A 17,139-nucleotide genomic window follows, 5' to 3' on the forward strand; every position below is an offset into this window, starting at 1 on the left:
ACACTAGAGTTAACTTCAAAACTCCCACCTTTCAGGGAACTAATTTTAGTAGTAAAACCTAATGCATACAAATGAAAATATGTGTCCGTTAAAATTGAATAATTGCCATTTCGAATGCATATATTTTTGTTTTCTTATTTTTGTAGAGATATTGAAGATTGAAACCAGGCTTTTTAAAAGATTATTTTCATAAGAATAAAATATTCTGGATATTGTTTTCATGTTTTCAAGAAAGTTGTAGACATCACAAAAAAGGGTAAAAAATGTTGAAAAAAAAACTCATTTTGACTCCCCAAATTTTCTAGCCCAATAAATCAAATTCTGGTTGCTCCTCACGCCTCACAATGATTGAAGTATCTAAAAACTATCAGTTGTTTCGTTTTTCAAATATGTAAATCCAAAATCCAAGCCGTTCAAAGTTTTATTTAGTAAACCTTAGAGCGAGCTTAAAGACGAGAATGCGAAATCATACTTAAATATGAAAACTATTATCAGAATATTTACCAAACTAGGACGAGGAACCTTGATGAATATCATTAGTCAACAAATGAATATCATTAGTCAAAAAAACTGGAACCAGGCCAGTGGCTCCAGAGAGTAGGAGAAAAATATCTCTGACGACTTTAGTCTCTGAAAAAGGAGCTATCAGAATATGAGTAGGCTTCAGTGCAGCCCGGTATTGCAACACATGGAAAAATTGTGCCTGAAATACATAACACCTCTTCAATTTTTCTAAAACTTATTTCTCTGAAGCCACCTTTTTAAGCAAGGTCGTCGTTCATTCTGCGAACATATGCTCACGAATGTTTCAAAAGACTATTTTATAAAGAAAGTAGACAAAAAATACCTTTTGAATATCATTAGTTCAGTTTTAACCAGGACAGTTGCTCCAGAGAGTATGAATTTATTTCTCATGAAATTTTTGGAAGTGAAAACCATGGATTTTCTAGATTTTCACAAACTCATCTTGGGTTGCTTGATCTATAACATCTCCCCCTTAGAAAAGTTCGTAGTACTGGAAATAGGATGGTAATCGGCGCTTTCGGGGTAGCGTTATTTTCGCAGCTCGTTTCTTTGTAATCCGAACCTCTTCAGGAATTCGCGGATGTGATGGACCAGCTTCATCGATGATTTCTGGCAATGTCTGCAGTTGATCTTGTTTTACGTTTGCTTCGGAATCAGCGGGTTGACCAACATCTTCATCTTCACTTCTGGATTGCGGAATTTTAAATTCTTCAAGCAAAACTTGAAAAGGGATTTGCTGCTCGGTTGATGTCACGTCTGATGCTGCTCTACTACGCAATTGATTGACATGCGATCTTATCAATCCTTTGCGTTTGGAATCATCCAGAAGAACGGTATAGACGACTTGACCTTTTCGCTCGATGATGATACCTTGGGCCCAGTGTTGCTGATTTCGAATGTGAATCAAAGCAAACACTTTATCGTTCGGCTGGAACAACCGTTGCTTGGAACCGTGCTTCTGGTTGTACTGCTTGTTCTGTTCCTCGTTCACCAAAGTTGGTTGAGGTCTGGAACGCTTCATCAAATCGAATTTGGTGCGAATTTTCCGATCCAGGAGAGCTTCAGCATGAGATTTGGTTTATGGAAGTGATGCGTTCGGAGTGTACCTGTAGGTTTCGAGGAAAGTCAGCAACGCTTGAGGAGAGCTCGTTTGAGTGTGTCGACGAAACGCTCTGCTTGACCATTGGACTGAGGATGACAAGCTGGGGCTGGCATGTCGATGATAGCTTTGACCTTCGATGGATCAGGACGGATTCCTGCAGCGTCTATTATGAAACCAAGGTACTTTATTTGTTGCATAAAGAAAGTACTTTTCTGAGTTCTGAGTAGGCGTTGCTCGAGTGCGGACGCGTTTTTTCAGTTTTCTCGTTGCGCTGCATTTTTGGGATTTTTTTTCCCAATGAACTAGTGGTTTGAGTAATTATGTAAGGTGAAATTTACAGAAATTGAAGAATTGTTTTAGCGAGTCAAGAAGAGATTATGTGTTCAGTTGAATTTAAAAAGTACTCGTGTGATTTGTGGCTGAAAAAGTATAGAATGCCAACGAAAACGAATGTCATAATGCGTAGGCCGGTAGTCGGGGACAACAAGAACAGGAAAACCCGGTGAGAGCTTTCCGATTTCCTTCTATACCTTGGACACTTTCACTTTTCTATTATTTTGGCTGCTGTGCGTTTTTCTTAAATCAATTACCTAGATTAAGTCCAAATCGAGTGGTTCGGTAGCGTGAACATTAGTCTTTCACATTCCTTCTCATATATCAACACCATACAAAACATGATACCGATAAAAAATAGCAATTTGGTTGGTCGTGGATCGTTAATTTCACTCACGAAATTTTCTGAAATTGGTTTTTTTTCAATTTTTGTTTTTAGTAGTTGCTATCACCATCATCGTCACAGGTTTCGTAACGTTGGACACGTATGTTCACGTCACACAGGTTGCTTGGATCGATTAAAATACAAGATGCTGAATGGCAAAATGTTTTGCGTAGTTATGTTCTTAACATTTTTTTTAAATCGAAGTGATGTTTAAAAAAATTTCGATTAAAATTCTTTTTCAGCTTTTGAGTTGATGTTTTGCTATGAAAATTGAAAGATTTCCGTCGTGTTAATCAAAACAGCGTTTAAATTAAATACTAATTTTAAAGCAAGTAATAAGATCCAATCAGGATGGTTGGCAATGATATTCACTTCTTTTATCAGTCTGTTTAATCTTTTTCCATATTGTTTTTGCCCAAAGTATTGCAGCCACAGTCTTAAGTGGTTTTTTATTGATACTTTTTATATGATTGTAATTTCTACTATCATTCTGTTTTTCATATTTTAGTAAAACGATTAAAACAACAGACTAAACTTAAAACACAGTTTAGCACACGAACTTCTCTATTCATTATAACCTTATTCTTTCTATTATTTACCGGTTTGCGGTTCTCTATAGTTATGGTCAGTAAAATGTGGTTGAAAAATAAAAATTCAAATCTAAATATGTGAATGGGTAATATTTTTGAATATGAGGCATAGTTTAGCAATGCATCGATTTGTTTGTGTAACAGTTATTGCACAGTACCAATTGCAACATTATTTGTACTACATAAAAATATTTTCAAATGTTGAGAAACTTGAAAAGATTATTGATCAAAATCAGTTGTACAGTCCGAACAATACAAACTATTTCTCTTTTCACGTTGTTGTCCTTATTTAAATACTATTTATATGAATCTCGAAATGCCGACCCCGTCGGTGGTCAGATTATGAAACAGATGAGGCCGTAGCGTAGATAGGTATACCCAGGGAAATTTTAAGGGAAATAAAATGCATTGTTGTAAAAGAAACAGAATATCTCTTTTGCATGCTATACTTTGTTCTGTTTTTTTTTGTTATTTACTTTTTGGTTGTTTACACTCTGTTCCAGAAAAACAGTTCATTAGGGTTGAAATATGATTACTTAAATCTCATATAGTTCAATCGTGCATTAATCATTCATGTGAATTCATTAACCCTCATCCGCATTAGAGTGCTATTTTGACACTATTGCAAGTTTGAAGGCTTGTAACTTTTTTCAGAAGCATCAAATGGAAAAACAAAAAAAAAATCGAAAATGTTTTTAAAAGTTTTAATTATTCAAAACATTGATTTGTACTCTTTGAGCATCAAAGGTCTTAAGACTTCTAAAATGTGAGGCAAAGGAGAGCAAAGAATCAAAGAGTTTTCAAAAACAATTTGCGAAAATTTGTGTCTAAATATTACAATATAATTCATTTTCATTTTAAGTTGCTTTCTATCTTTAAACAGTAAAGCCTTTTTGAAAACTCTTTGCTTCAACAGGGATAACGGTTAGGGAAAAGAGCAAGTTTATCAGAGAAGAAATTTGGATGGTATTGATTTGCCTTCAATGTTTTATTCGATCCATTTTATTGGACGTTTATCAAATGCCTCATAGAAATAGGAGTTTCATTAGGAAATGTCTAGGAGCATAGGAGGTGTAGGAAAACCATGATCGCACCATTTACCAAGATGGATCCTGATCTCTACCTTTCACCAACTAACACAACTCCTTCCTTGGATACTTGAATATGGATTCGCAGACGTATAGACGGTTTTCATAGTTGATGATATTAGCTTATCTCTGGTTCTGACTATTTCCAAAAATTTTTTTTTTGGAGTATGCAGGAGTGAGAGGTTGCTAGTTGAACTTAAAGAGTATCTAACTAACTATCCTTCCCTTTTCCCCATTGACTACTAGGACGTGGCCGGCGCCGTTATTAATCAGATAAATCATATAAAAAAGGGGGAGAGCATCAGTTTTGTACAATGAGAATGGCTGCTAATCCCAAGCACCATTCTTTTGGACTTTGTGCAAAATTAATGGCCTCGATTAATCACGGAGTAGCAACCATTGGCGACGTGGAACTTGTTCTGCTTAGCCACGCCAGCGATCATGGAATTCGAAATGTATAGTTTGAAATCAAATGTAAAAAATACTCAATTCCTCTAAAATCGATTTAAAAAAACCTGTAAATTAAGCATTTCGAGTTCAATGATTAAAGGTGGATATGAGTAGTCAAACAAGCTAAGCTAAGCTAAGCTAAGCTAAAGAAAGTTCTTTTCTCGATTTTCAGATGGAAGCCATACTCTTCGATGCGACGTAGCAACCGCTCGATTTCAGAAATGTGGCCCTCCAAAGTGTCACTTGCCACGATGATGTCGTCGAGATATCCGCTTGTGTCCTCCAAATCAGCGATCATGTTGTCAACAATATATTGAAATTCTCCAGGTGCAGTTTTTACCCCCGGAGAAAGTCGGTTGAACTGGAACAGACCCTTGTGAGTGTTGATTGTCAACAGCTTTTTGGAAAATTCGCAGACCTCGACTTGAAGATAAGCGTCCGGCAAATCGATTTGTGAGAAAAACTTTTTGCCGGCCAACTTTGCGAATATGTCTTGTGTAAGCGGTGTGATGATGCCCAAATTTTGAAGTCGCTCGAGCTCTTCTTCAATCTTGGCGGTTGATGCGTATGGAACCGGACGTTTCTGTCGGAATACTGGCTTGGCCCCGGGCTTGACTGTTAAGGAAACCTTCTTCTTTGAACAAAGTCCCAGTTGGTCGCTGAAAACGTTGACGAATTTCTTTTGAAGATCATCGACTAGCTGAGCAGCTTGAGGGTAGCATTTTGTAGAAATCTGACGACACACCGCGTTGAACGGCACGTTCCAGAGACCAAATAGTTCAATCCATTTAGCACCGAACAAATTGAGACCGCTTACGTTGGAGACAAAACATCATCCTTCTTTGACCTCTTCGTGTACAGGGGAACTCCTTAATAAGACCCATACTGTCACCTGAAGCGTTGACAGCGTTGATTGATGGTTGTTTACCAGGCGGTCTGCCTAGTTGCTTGTAGACCTCTTCAGAAATTATGCTGATATCTGCTGCACTGTCCAGTTGAAGCTTAACAGCTCTCCCTTTGATGTCCGCATGAACAAATTTCCGTTTGGCTGCGATGTTCACCTGGTTGACGGAGTATATTCCTTGGGCTTGGGCTTTGGGTCGCTTGGGTTTATTTTTTCTCTTCCGGCGAGACTTCGGTTTGAAACAGGCACAATATCCATCTTTATGCCCAATCTATTTGCAGTTTTGCACTCATGTGTTTGATATGGGCAAAACTTGGAATAGTGCATTTCACCGCATCTCCAGCAAGGCGTGTTGGGCGTTTCAGATTGCAGTTGGCTCGAAGATTTCCGGTAGTGGCTTTGCTGCACAGCGTTTACGGACGGCTTGTTTCCGGTGCTTTCGATCATCGCAGTGTCCCGTTTCAAATTCAGAAGTCTCTGGCATTCCTTAGCCAACGAACGCAGCGTCATCGGCATTGTAGGGTTGGAGCTTTCGATTTTTGAAAGTAAAGACGTTCGGATGTCGACATCTTTACAGGAACTAAGGCCACACACGAAGAGCAAACATTTGAACTGGTCGGCATCAATTTCGGACAGCTTGAATTCTTCACATCTTTTGTTGACGATACCGGCATACGTGTAGAAGTCGTCAAATTGGTTTTTCTGGAGCTGGAGGCACTGGTATCGCAGATTGAAAAGAGTTGTATGACGGCTAAAGATGGAATTGAGTGTGTTGACCGTCTCAGCAAACGTCACTTCTTTTGATTTCTTCGGAAGTATGTAGTTCACATATTTCTTATGAGCTACAGTGCTAAGGTTCCGGAGAAGGAGCCTAACTTTAGCAGGATCGTCCAGGTTTCGTGCGTCTTCTTCAAAAAGGTCCTCATATTTCGCAAACCATGCTTCAAACGTAACTCCGGCTTCCGGATCGTAGTTGAATTCGTGGATTCCGCTTGACAGGGATTCGATCACAAATTCGCTCTGGTTCTGCCGGCGTGGATCTTCCGGATTCTGATGACCGTTTTGTTGACTGGATCCTTCGCCTATGGTTTGAGCTGGAACGTTTCGTTGCCGGGTGAATTCTTCGAGCATTCGGGTTTGGTTCTCGAGTATCCGCAAAAGACAAGCTCCGAACTCTGGAGACATCTTTACTGCTTGAGTGGATTTTTGAATTCTCGTCGCCAAAAACTATTGTGTCTTGTAAATGAAAGACTGTACTGTTCAATAGCTTAAATAAGAATGAATTTATTTCTCATGACATTTTTAGAAGTGAAAACCATGGATTGCCTAGATTTCCACAAACTCATCTTGGATTGCTTGATCTTGAACAAGAAGAATATCTCAAAGTACTTTGGTATCTACTGTTCCTTTTTTTTTTTTTTTTGAAGACGGCGCGATATCCAAACAAACAGGAAAATTTAGCTTAAAATACTTACAACCGGTACCATTAGGTATTGAATTCCTCGGAAAAAATCACACAAGATACGTCCCAAAAAATTCAAAATTTTCAAGTCTGAACATGCTTTTTCTTAACAATTTGACAAATTGAGGAGAATTGAGGGTAAAACAGACATAACTTCATTTTCCGAAGCGTGCGGGGACTCGAACAGCCTTCGTTTGATTCACCGGAAAAAAACTCCACAAGATACAATCCATTTGGTTCAAAATTTTCAAGTCCAAACAAGCTTTTTTCTGAAAAAATTGAAAAATATAGGGGAATTAAGGGTAAAACAGCCATAACTTCATTTTCTGAAGCGTGTGGTGGCCAAAACAGCCTTCATTCGATTCCTCAGAAAAAAACAACACACGATAGGTCTGTTTTCGTTCAAAATTCTCTGGTTCAAATCAGTGTTTTTCTGGAATGTTTACAAAATATAGGGGAATACGGGGTTGAAAAGGCACTATATCTCCGTTCGTAAGCTTGTGCGGCGTTTGAAACTATATCCAATTATTTTTCCGGAAATTTTCACAAAAGGAAAGAATAATTTCCTAGATTTGGGTCATGTAGGACGAAAGATATTGAATTTCTTCGCGGTTTGTACACTTTTTTCCCCATTGTGCAACCTCTTCAATTTTTTTTGACTGAATTCTCTGGAGCTACCATTCCACTTTCGTTTATTAAACGAACATATGCTAACAATAGTTTCCAAATACTATTTCGTACAGAAATTAGACAATGAGTACCTTACTGAATATCAAAAGTCAAAAATTGTTGTCGAGCGAGTGGCTCCAGAGAGTAGGTGAAAAATATCTTTGACTGATAAACTTTTGTAATTTTTTAGAAAAGGGCGGTATCAGAAAAAGGAGAGCTTAATAGGGGCACGTCCATCCAAACATACGGGAAAATTGTGCCTAAAATGCATACAATCTCTTCAACATTTTCAAAAACTAATTTCTCTAGAGCCACCTTTACAAAAGAGATCGTTATTTATTCAACGAACATATGCTCACAATAGATAAGAACATTCCCTTCTGGAACAAAACAAAAAGTGCCATATTGAATATCATTATTCAATAAGTGTATTAGCTGTAGCTAGGGCAGTGGCTCCAGAGAGTAGCAGAAAAAAAGTCTTCAATTACTTTTTTTTTGTTTTTGATAGGAGTTTAACCCATTTAGGTCATTCTTCCTCGATGAAAATGGTGTTTAACCCATTTGGGTCATTGGAGGTGGTTTTGGCTCAGACTTTATGCAGAAGTTTGGCTTTTCGAAGGTCTCTTCTTCCGGGCAGTTACTTAGTATTTACCGTAGGCTTGTTGCAAGACGGCATGTCTGTCTGATATGATGGTATTGATGACATGTAACCAAGATGTGTTTGATGGTAATTAGTGTGTCACAGCATGGGCAGATTGGAGGGTGGGTTTTGGTCATAAGATGTCCGTGTGTGAGGCGGGTGAGAGCCCTTCTTTCATTTTGGGTTGGGCTAACAGTGGAGTTTTTGATTTCTCGCAACTTTGCATGGAGATTTGAGTTCCATTCGATGTCCCAGGATTCTTGAAGAGAACCTCTAATGAAGTTGAGGAAGTCTCTAACTACTTCGTTAATCTCCGATTTTTTCTTACTTCATCGTGGAAATCATCAATCAAACAGCAAACAGTTCAAAACTTGAAGTAAAAAATAAACTCCCCCACGCGATTTTAATAACACAATCACCGCCTACTGAGACGGTGCCACTTTTTCGAAACGCTAACAACGATACGTCAAATCGAAGAAAACAGGCAACTTGAGGCCCGCATACACAATCCTATAACTTAACAACCTTTGGAAGTTTAGCTGGAAGAAAAGCTGGCCATAGGCGATGGAAACGGTGCCGAATTTGAGTGCAAGTGAGATGCAGCTTAAATTTCACCCAACTTTTGACATATCATACGGCTTTTTCTTAAGGAAAGAAAGAATAACTTTTCGATTCCATCGTCCATTAAGAGGATAAAAAGAGTAAAACATCAAATCGCAAACAAACCAAACCATTTTATGAAGCCTCCGTCAGATTTCCGGAACACAAAAGTTTTACTTCTCGTCAGCCTATCCCCATACAAACGTTTCCCTGGGAACGGGTACGCTAGCAGAGAGTGCACTAGCAGCGTTTTTGTGGGTAGTACTGATCGTTATGCGTGATCCTGGTTTAAAGGTTTTTATTTCTTCTTTCCTCAAAAAACCCTACCACATCCGTTTCCATAGGTGTTGAACAATTTAATAATAAATAGCGTTTACTCTTGTTAGAAACGAATTTGCTTCAACTGTTTCTGTTTTGTTTAACAAGCTAGGCACATTCTTGTTGATACATGTAGTATTTATCCTATGTACAAGTTACCGGTACGTTAATAACTGCAGATTTTAAAGGGGTTTAATATTAACTTTTTTTTTCTGAAATATTCGCAATGAAGAAAACGCTTTGTTTCCTAGCTCTTACGAATTTTTGCTTACGCTTTCCTGTATCCCCTCTCTGTCTGTTTATCAGGGACAATTTTCTTCTCATATTATTTGCTTATTGTTTCTGTTTAGTTTGTCTGTTTGTTTTATGAAGCTCGATAAATTTCACAACTTGTTGCGCTTGTTTTTTTTACTTTTTGGCGTCCTTGATCCAATCAATATTTGCACCATAAATTTGAAGCAGCACTTGTGATTATTTTCACCTTAATTACGAATATTAGCAACGTGTTGCAGCTCAATGTTGCTTTAATATTTTTCTTTCGCTATTTCCATCATCCGTTGTCGAATGAGTCTTTTGGGTTTAGTATTGTTGTTTGTTCTTAAAATTTGAACCAGCTTTTGGTTGCGCTTTTCTCTAACGTTTTTGCTGTCCTGTTTTTGTAAATTGGTTTTTGGTTGGCTGATTAAAAATACGAACAACAAAAGCAAGTAGTAAACAGGAAAAAATATAAAAAATCGACGTTTGGTGTTTGTTATTCAAAAATTCTTCGTATCACGCGCGCCATCTCGCGAACTTTATGGCGAACCGATGTGATTTGCTCTAGGAGTTATGGCGACGTTTTGACCGATTGCGCTTTAATGCTCGCATTTTTTTTATTTTTTTTCTTGAAATTCAAAATTTAGTGAGAGAGTTCGATGGTTTTTGTTTTTTTTTGGTTCCTTAAAAAGTGCTCCTTTAAATAGTGATCGGTAATGAATATTATTGTCTCTTCATTGTATTCGAGTGAGGATCAATCGATCTTGGTATTTTGGCTGCAAACATGATCGAATTTTCCTTTTATTCTACGATTGTTTTCCTTTTATTGGCCTGTGAAGCTTAGCACGGTGAAACACTTTCTCTGACATGTCTTTAGTCAGGCACAATTTATAAAAATATAGTAGATTTTACTAGCAGCTGTTCGGTGTTTTTTTTTGTTTGGCGTTAAAATCAGTTTTTATGGGTCCCTTTAAATGTTGCTTTTGTAACGCTTATTATTTGTTGTTAGATTTTTGATCATAGTTGATTTCGTTAGTTTTTAGTTTCACATAATACATAGAACTATAGATAATATATTTTCTATTACTTACTGATAAAATCATTCAGGTTAAATGAGACGATTGCTTCCGATAGACTATAAAAAAACCTTTTCAAATAAATTATTTAAAAATACATAGAAAAAAAAGCTCATCCTAGAATGAGAGCCATAAAAAACGAACTGTAAAATATATTTTCAAACACACACATTCGACCTTAGTTTGTAAAAATAAAGCCCAATGCTGAGGCAATGGATTTCGGGTGGAGAGGATGTAAATGATTTTCATTAAAAATTGCATTCAAATACTCAGGCTCAAAATTCAAATTTCGAAGGTTAAGAATTTATGTTCAGGAAAAAGAATAAGAATTAAGACTATTAATTCAGAAACTGGTATAAAGAATAAGTTCTTATAACAGAATCTAGATCCAGAATTCAGATTTCCTTTAAAAATTAAAAGACATGTTTAATATTAAGATTCATAATTGAACTTTTTAATTTAAATGCTTTAAGAGCTCTGAAGTCCGTGTCTGACAGAAGATTTGAAGCTTAGTTATGAATTTTAGTTTGATTGTGTTTTCATTGGAAAGTTTCCATAAAGAGTAAAAAATCAGCATTGCAATTTTGATTTTCGATTTCAAAATATACTATCCTATTCTTTTCCCAATTCATAATTTAAGTATGATCAGTGATTAAAGGATGTGTCACATCAAATTGCATCACGGAAAAACAATGTAGAAATTCGCTCAGTAGACCGATCCTTTTGAAAATTTTAGACAGTAAAATAAAAACTATTAAACAACTTTTGGCATTTTCTTTTTATTCATACTTCGAGCCCAAGCCCGTTTGCTCGCACCTTCCTCTTTACCCCGTCCATAAGGTTCTATAAAACGTCAGGCTGTAGTTTTTTTTAACAGAAATCCATTTTCTCTTGAAGTCCGCCTCCGATTTGACAACTTTCGGGTTCTTCCGGAAGGCCTGCTTCATAATCGCCCAATATTTCTCTATTGAGCGAAGCTCCGGCGCGTTGGGCGGGTTCATTTCCTTTGGCACGGAGGTGACCCCGTTGGCTTCGTACCACTCTAACACGTCTTTTGAACAGTGGTACAAAGCGAGATCCGGCCAGAAGATGGTCGGGCCCTCGGGCTGCTTCAATAGTGATAGTAAGCACATCTGTAGGCATTCCTTAAGGTAAACCTGCTCGTTTACCGTGCCGGTCGTCACAAAGGGGGCGCTCCGCTTTCCGCAAGAGCAGATCGCTTGCCACACCATGTACATTTTGGTAAACTTGGATAGTGCTACCGAGGCAGCGAACAAAATCTAGTCAGCCTGGACTTTTGGTTGCTAAGCGAAACGAATGAAAAACTTACTTGTTTGTTGGCCCTCACTTAGAATAAACGCTTTTTCTAATTTGTCCAACACGTGGTTTTACTTTTACTAACCGAAGTCGAACATAACATTTTTGGCGACGAGTATTAAAATTCTGAAGACATATCAACGGAGAAAATGAGTCGTCGCAACGGAAATCCGGTCGAAGTCGGAGATTTTCCTGAAGAGGAAGGAGATGTTCCTGCAGCTTCGATGGCAGAGGTTATGCGTCAGATGGCAAACCAGAACAGTCGTTTGATGGCCCTTCTGGAACAATTCACCGGAGGAGCAAACCCAGCAGCACAGCGTGGCGCACCGGAACAAATTATAGAATCTCTTTCAACCGCTATCAAGGAGTTCCATTTCGATCCTGAGAACGGGTTAACGTTCGACCGCTGGTTCTCCAAATATGAAGACCTTTTCAGACAGGATGGTAGGAACCTGGATGATCCGGCAAAGGTTCGACTGTTGCTGCGTAGCCTGAGCATCCCGGTCCATGAGAAATTTTTAAATTATCTCCTACCAGACCACCCACGCAATTTCACGTTCGACGAAGTGGTGGACAAACTGAAGGCGATTTTTGGGCAACAAAAATCATTGTTCAGCAAGCGCTACGATTGCCTTCAAATAATCAAAAACGAAGCCGACGATTTCGTGACATATGCTGGGGCAGTCAACCGGCAGTGTGAGGAATTCGAGCTACAAAGACTCACCGCTAACCAGTTCAAGAGCCTCGTATTCATCTGCGGTCTTAAGTCGGCAAAGGACGCCGATATCCGGACCCGTCTCCTATCCAAGCTCGAGTCCGATGCAGCTGAAATCAACATCGATGGTTTGGTGACCGAATGCCAGCGCCTGTCAAACCTCAAGCATGACGTGGCGATGGTGGAGAAGAAACATTCATCTTCGATGGTCCAGGCGGTTCGGCAGTTCAAGAAGCAATCGAGCCATCAATCAAAACAACCCCCACCAGCAAACGATAAAGTTCCACCATCTCCGTGCTGGCAATGTGGCGCGATGCATTTCGTCAAGGATTGCAATTTTGCCAAGCACATCTGCAAGCAATGCGGAAAAATTGGGCACCGTGAAGGTTATTGCAGTTGCTCGTCAAAATTTTCTGCATCATCGTCCGCAGGCGACAAGAGGGGCAAACCGAAGAACAGGACATTAAGAATGAAAACGATCCAGTTGAAGCAAATCCGAAGTCGTAGGCGATACCTGACTGTTGATTTCAATGGTGTCCAAGTAAAGCTTCAGCTCGATTGCGGTTCTGACATCTCAGTTGTCTCTCAAGATGTCTGGAACAAGATTGGTGGACCTACAATCAACGCTACCCAAATGCAAGCAACAACCGCATCTGGGGGACCTTTGGAACTGCTAGGAGAGTTCACTTCATCTGTGACCATCAGCAACGTCACGCGAGAGGAGCAATGTTACGTCACTTCGGTCAACAATCTGAACGTCATTGAACTGGATTGGATGGACGCATTTGATCTCTGGCCAAAGCCGCTCGCTGCACAATGCAATCAGGTGAATCTTTCCAAATTTCTTAACAACGATCAGCACTTCCTCACTCGCTTCCCCGAAGTTTTTCAGAACGGTTTGGGCCACTGCACTAAAACCAAAGTTGGCCTGAATCTCAAACCAGGCGCGCTACCAGTTTTCCGACCCAAGAGACCATTTCCATTCCATGCCACTCAAAAAGTCGACGAGGAATTGGAACGACTGCAACGTTTAGACATCATCACACCCATCGATTTCTCCGACTGGGCAGCTCCGATCGTTGTTGTCAAGAAGCCTGGCGGCAAAGTACGCATCTGCGCCGATTATTCCACCGGTCTCAATGCGGCACTCGAAGCAAACAACTACCCTCTTCCAACACCCGAAGACATCTTCACCAAACTGGCTGGTAAGCGTGTCTTTAGTATCATCGATCTTTCCGATGCATATCTGCAAGTGGAAGTGGACGACAAATCGAAGAAGCTGCTGACAATCAACACCCATCGTGGCTTGTTTCGATTTAATCGTTTGGCACCTGGGGTGAAATCCGCTCCCGGGGCGTTCCAGCAGCTGATGGCGAAAATGATAGCAGGCCTGAAGGGAGTTGATGCATTTCTTGACGACATTATCATCCACAGCGAAGACGACGAGAAACATTATGCATCACTAACAGCTCTTTTCAAACGACTCCGAGACTATGGTTTCCACCTGCGCTTGGAAAAGTGCCGTTTCAACCAGAAGGAAATTAAATACCTCGGACACATAGTCGATCCAAATGGAATCCGGCCCGATCCAGCGAAAATTCAAGCTATTTCCCAGATGCCAGCTCCAACTGACGTTACCACTCTGCGGTCATTCCTGGGCGCAGTTAATTTCTACGGGAAATTTGTCCGAGAGATGCACCAATTACGCCATCCTTTAGATAAGCTTCTGAAGAAGGATGCGAAATTCATCTGGAACCAGGAATGTCAACTTGCCTTTTCAAACATCAAGCGGATTCTGCAATCAAATCTGCTCCTCACCCATTACAATCCGGAACACGATATCATCGTGGCTGGTGACGCATCAAAGACCGGCATCGGAGCCGTCATCATGCATCGTTTTCCCAACGGATCCGTGAAGGCAATTGCTCATGCTTCCAAGTCGCTCAATCAAGCTGAGCAAAACTACAGCCAAATCGAAAAGGAAGCACTTGCGTTGGTTTTCGCCTGTACCAAATTCCATCGCATGCTTTGGGGCCGTCGATTCACGTTGCAGACAGACCATCAACCGTTGCTAAAAGTTTTCGGGTGCAAGAAGGGAATACCAGTGCATACTGCCAACCGACTCCAGCGTTGGGCACTCACTCTCCTGGGCTACGATTTTGCGATCGAGTTCGTGTCAACACAAAATTTTGGAAACGCTTTTTCTAATTTGTCCAACACGTGGTTTTACTTTTACTAACCGAAGTCGAACATAACATTTTACACCGTCCGCAGTGCTAGGTGGGAAATCACCCGACAATATGATGATAGGACGTTCCATGCGCACAACTTTGGATCTTCTGCGCCCAACGTGTCCACCTGTCAGACAGCAACTCAAGAGCAACCGAAGGTTCGAAGTTGGGTCTCCTGTTTACGCCAAGGTGTATTCAACAAACGATGAATGGAAGTGGATGCCAGGTGTGGTCCTCGAAAGAATCGGCAACGTCAACTATAACGTTCTCCTGGATCATCAAGTTGGCCGACGAAAGGTTCTTCGATCCCATCTAGACCAGATGAAGATTCGCTCCAGCGATGAACCTTCAGCAGCAGAGGCTCCGATTCCATTGAACATCTTGATGAAAGAGTTTAATCTTCAGCAACCAACGATTCCTGTACCGTTCGATGGCAGAAATGGATCTGCCACAGTCGTTCAACAACCAACCGACACCGTACCAGAAGATGAACAACTGTTCATTCCTGACGATCTTCCTGAACACGACGAGGTCCCGCAAATAGACGACAGTTATTCTGATCTTGAAGGAACACTTCGGCCCGATTTCCAGGAACCTGGTCCATCTTCGTGTTCAACTCCATTACAACAACGTCCCCAGCGATCCGTGCGTCTTCCAAGGAAGCTAGATGACTACTTCTGCTATTAGCTAAAAGGGGAGATGCTACCGAGGCAGCGAACAAAATCTAGTCAGCCTGGACTTTTGGTTGCTAAGGGAAACGAATGAAAAACTTACTTGTTTGTTGGCCCTCACTTAGAATAAACGCTTTTTCTAATTTGTCCAACACGTGGTTTTACTTTTACTAACCGAAGTCGAACATAACAGATAGTTTCTGCTTGAGAATCTCCTCCGGAACGCTGAATTTGTCCTTTGCGGTGAAAAACAACAGGTTTCGTCGTCCATTACCAGACAATGCGGCTTCGTCAGCATTTCGGTGTACAGCTTCCGGGATCGTATCTTCCCCACCATGTTTTGCCTTTCGTCGCGGTTAGGAGCCTTCTGAACCTTGTATGTACGCAGGCCCTCCCGCTGCTTGGTCCGCTGGATGAATGAACTTGACAAGTTTAGCTTTTTGGCGACATCCCGGACCGAACTTCTCTGATCACGTCTAAACTGCTTAACTACGCGCTTGTGATCTATTTCACTGACGGAGCATCCATTTTTGCCGTTCTTCACCTTCCGGTCGATGGTTAGGTTCTCGAAGTATCGTTTTAGTATCCTGCTGACCGTGGATTGGACGATTCCCAGCATCTTACTGATGACCCGATGTGACAACTCCGGATTCTCGAAACTCTTTTTCGTTCGACGACATTTTTCCAAATTTACGAAAAATTGACAGTGAAGCATGGCCAACGTGATCAACGTCACTCTTATCTGATTATAAGCGAATACTGAAAATATAATTCTAAAAAATTAAATTTCTACAGCGTTTTTTTCCGTGATGCAATTTGATGTGACACACCCTTTAATATTCAGACTCAGCCTCCAAATCTATTTCAAATTTTAAATTTATTTGCCTTTTTTTTTTAATTAAACTCAGTTTTGGAATTGTGGTTAAAATTTAAGCTAAGAATTCAATCAGTATTAACTCAGATTTTTTTTTTGATTTCTGTTAATAACACTTTTATATTCATTTCTATAAAAGACTTAACTTTCGTATTCCGCAATCCATCTTACCCCAGCATGGAGCCTAAATGTTGTGAAGGATTCAGGATTTTTTTTTGTTAGATAAAATTCATATTTTCATTTTAAAACAGTTTCACCGCGTTGGTCGTTGTGTTAGCATGTGCTAACCAACATGTGCTATTGTTGTTGTTGTTTTTTTTCTTGTTAGTTGATTATTTTCGCTGTTGTGCTGTGATTTTCGAAAACAATAATATTGGTCTCAATAAAAATCTCTTAAAATTACCGAATGTCGATGGTGCTTGGATACGATAAAACATTTCATTTTAAAAACCACTCAAAATCCGTTAACCTAAAATTGCACTAGTTAAAATACATGTAAAACAGATATATTTTTTGTGTTGTTAAAAAAAAAGAAATGACAAAAAAGTAGATTGCAAAAGAATAATGTTTTTGATGTTATGTGGGGAAGGATAGTGATAGAAGAAATGAGAATGTTTTAAAACACTGCGTAAGAATTTCTTGGGTTCCGCTTGTAGTAGTATCATTTACAGGAAATTTCTGACATCGGTTTTCGACTATTAACATGGTTGCCACATTTCAAAGTAACTGGGATTATTGTTCCAGTTTTCTGACTGAGAAAGGCAAACACCGCACAATGATACTCCCAACGTGCGGATGACCAAGCAAAGGTAATACGATGGCAGGCAACCATCGCTAAGGGGTGACAGTGTCTGGCGATTGAAACAAAAATGAATGCCATTAAACAACGTTTATCGCTTCCGCTCTGTGCAGAAATTAAGATTACAAAAATGCG

At 39.8% G+C, this 17,139-nt stretch overlaps 2 protein-coding genes across 2 annotated transcripts; one reads left to right on the forward strand and one right to left on the reverse strand.

Moving 5' to 3' along the window:
• Positions 1–11,221: 11,221 nt before the first annotated feature.
• Positions 11,222–11,635, reverse strand: LOC129738055 (uncharacterized). Its single transcript, XM_055729234.1, has one exon. The coding sequence runs from the start codon at positions 11,633–11,635 to the stop codon at positions 11,222–11,224; it is 414 nt and encodes a 137-aa protein (XP_055585209.1).
• Positions 11,636–11,863: 228 nt separating this feature from the next.
• LOC129738056 (uncharacterized protein K02A2.6-like) lies at positions 11,864–14,717 on the forward strand. Its single transcript, XM_055729235.1, has one exon. It carries the CDS (start codon positions 11,864–11,866, stop codon positions 14,666–14,668), a length of 2,805 nt encoding a protein of 934 aa, XP_055585210.1. The 3' UTR covers positions 14,669–14,717.
• Positions 14,718–17,139: the final 2,422 nt, after the last annotated feature.

Source organism: Uranotaenia lowii, chromosome 1 (genome assembly GCF_029784155.1).
Source record: "Uranotaenia lowii strain MFRU-FL chromosome 1, ASM2978415v1, whole genome shotgun sequence".
Classification (NCBI taxonomy): domain Eukaryota; kingdom Metazoa; phylum Arthropoda; class Insecta; order Diptera; family Culicidae; genus Uranotaenia; species Uranotaenia lowii.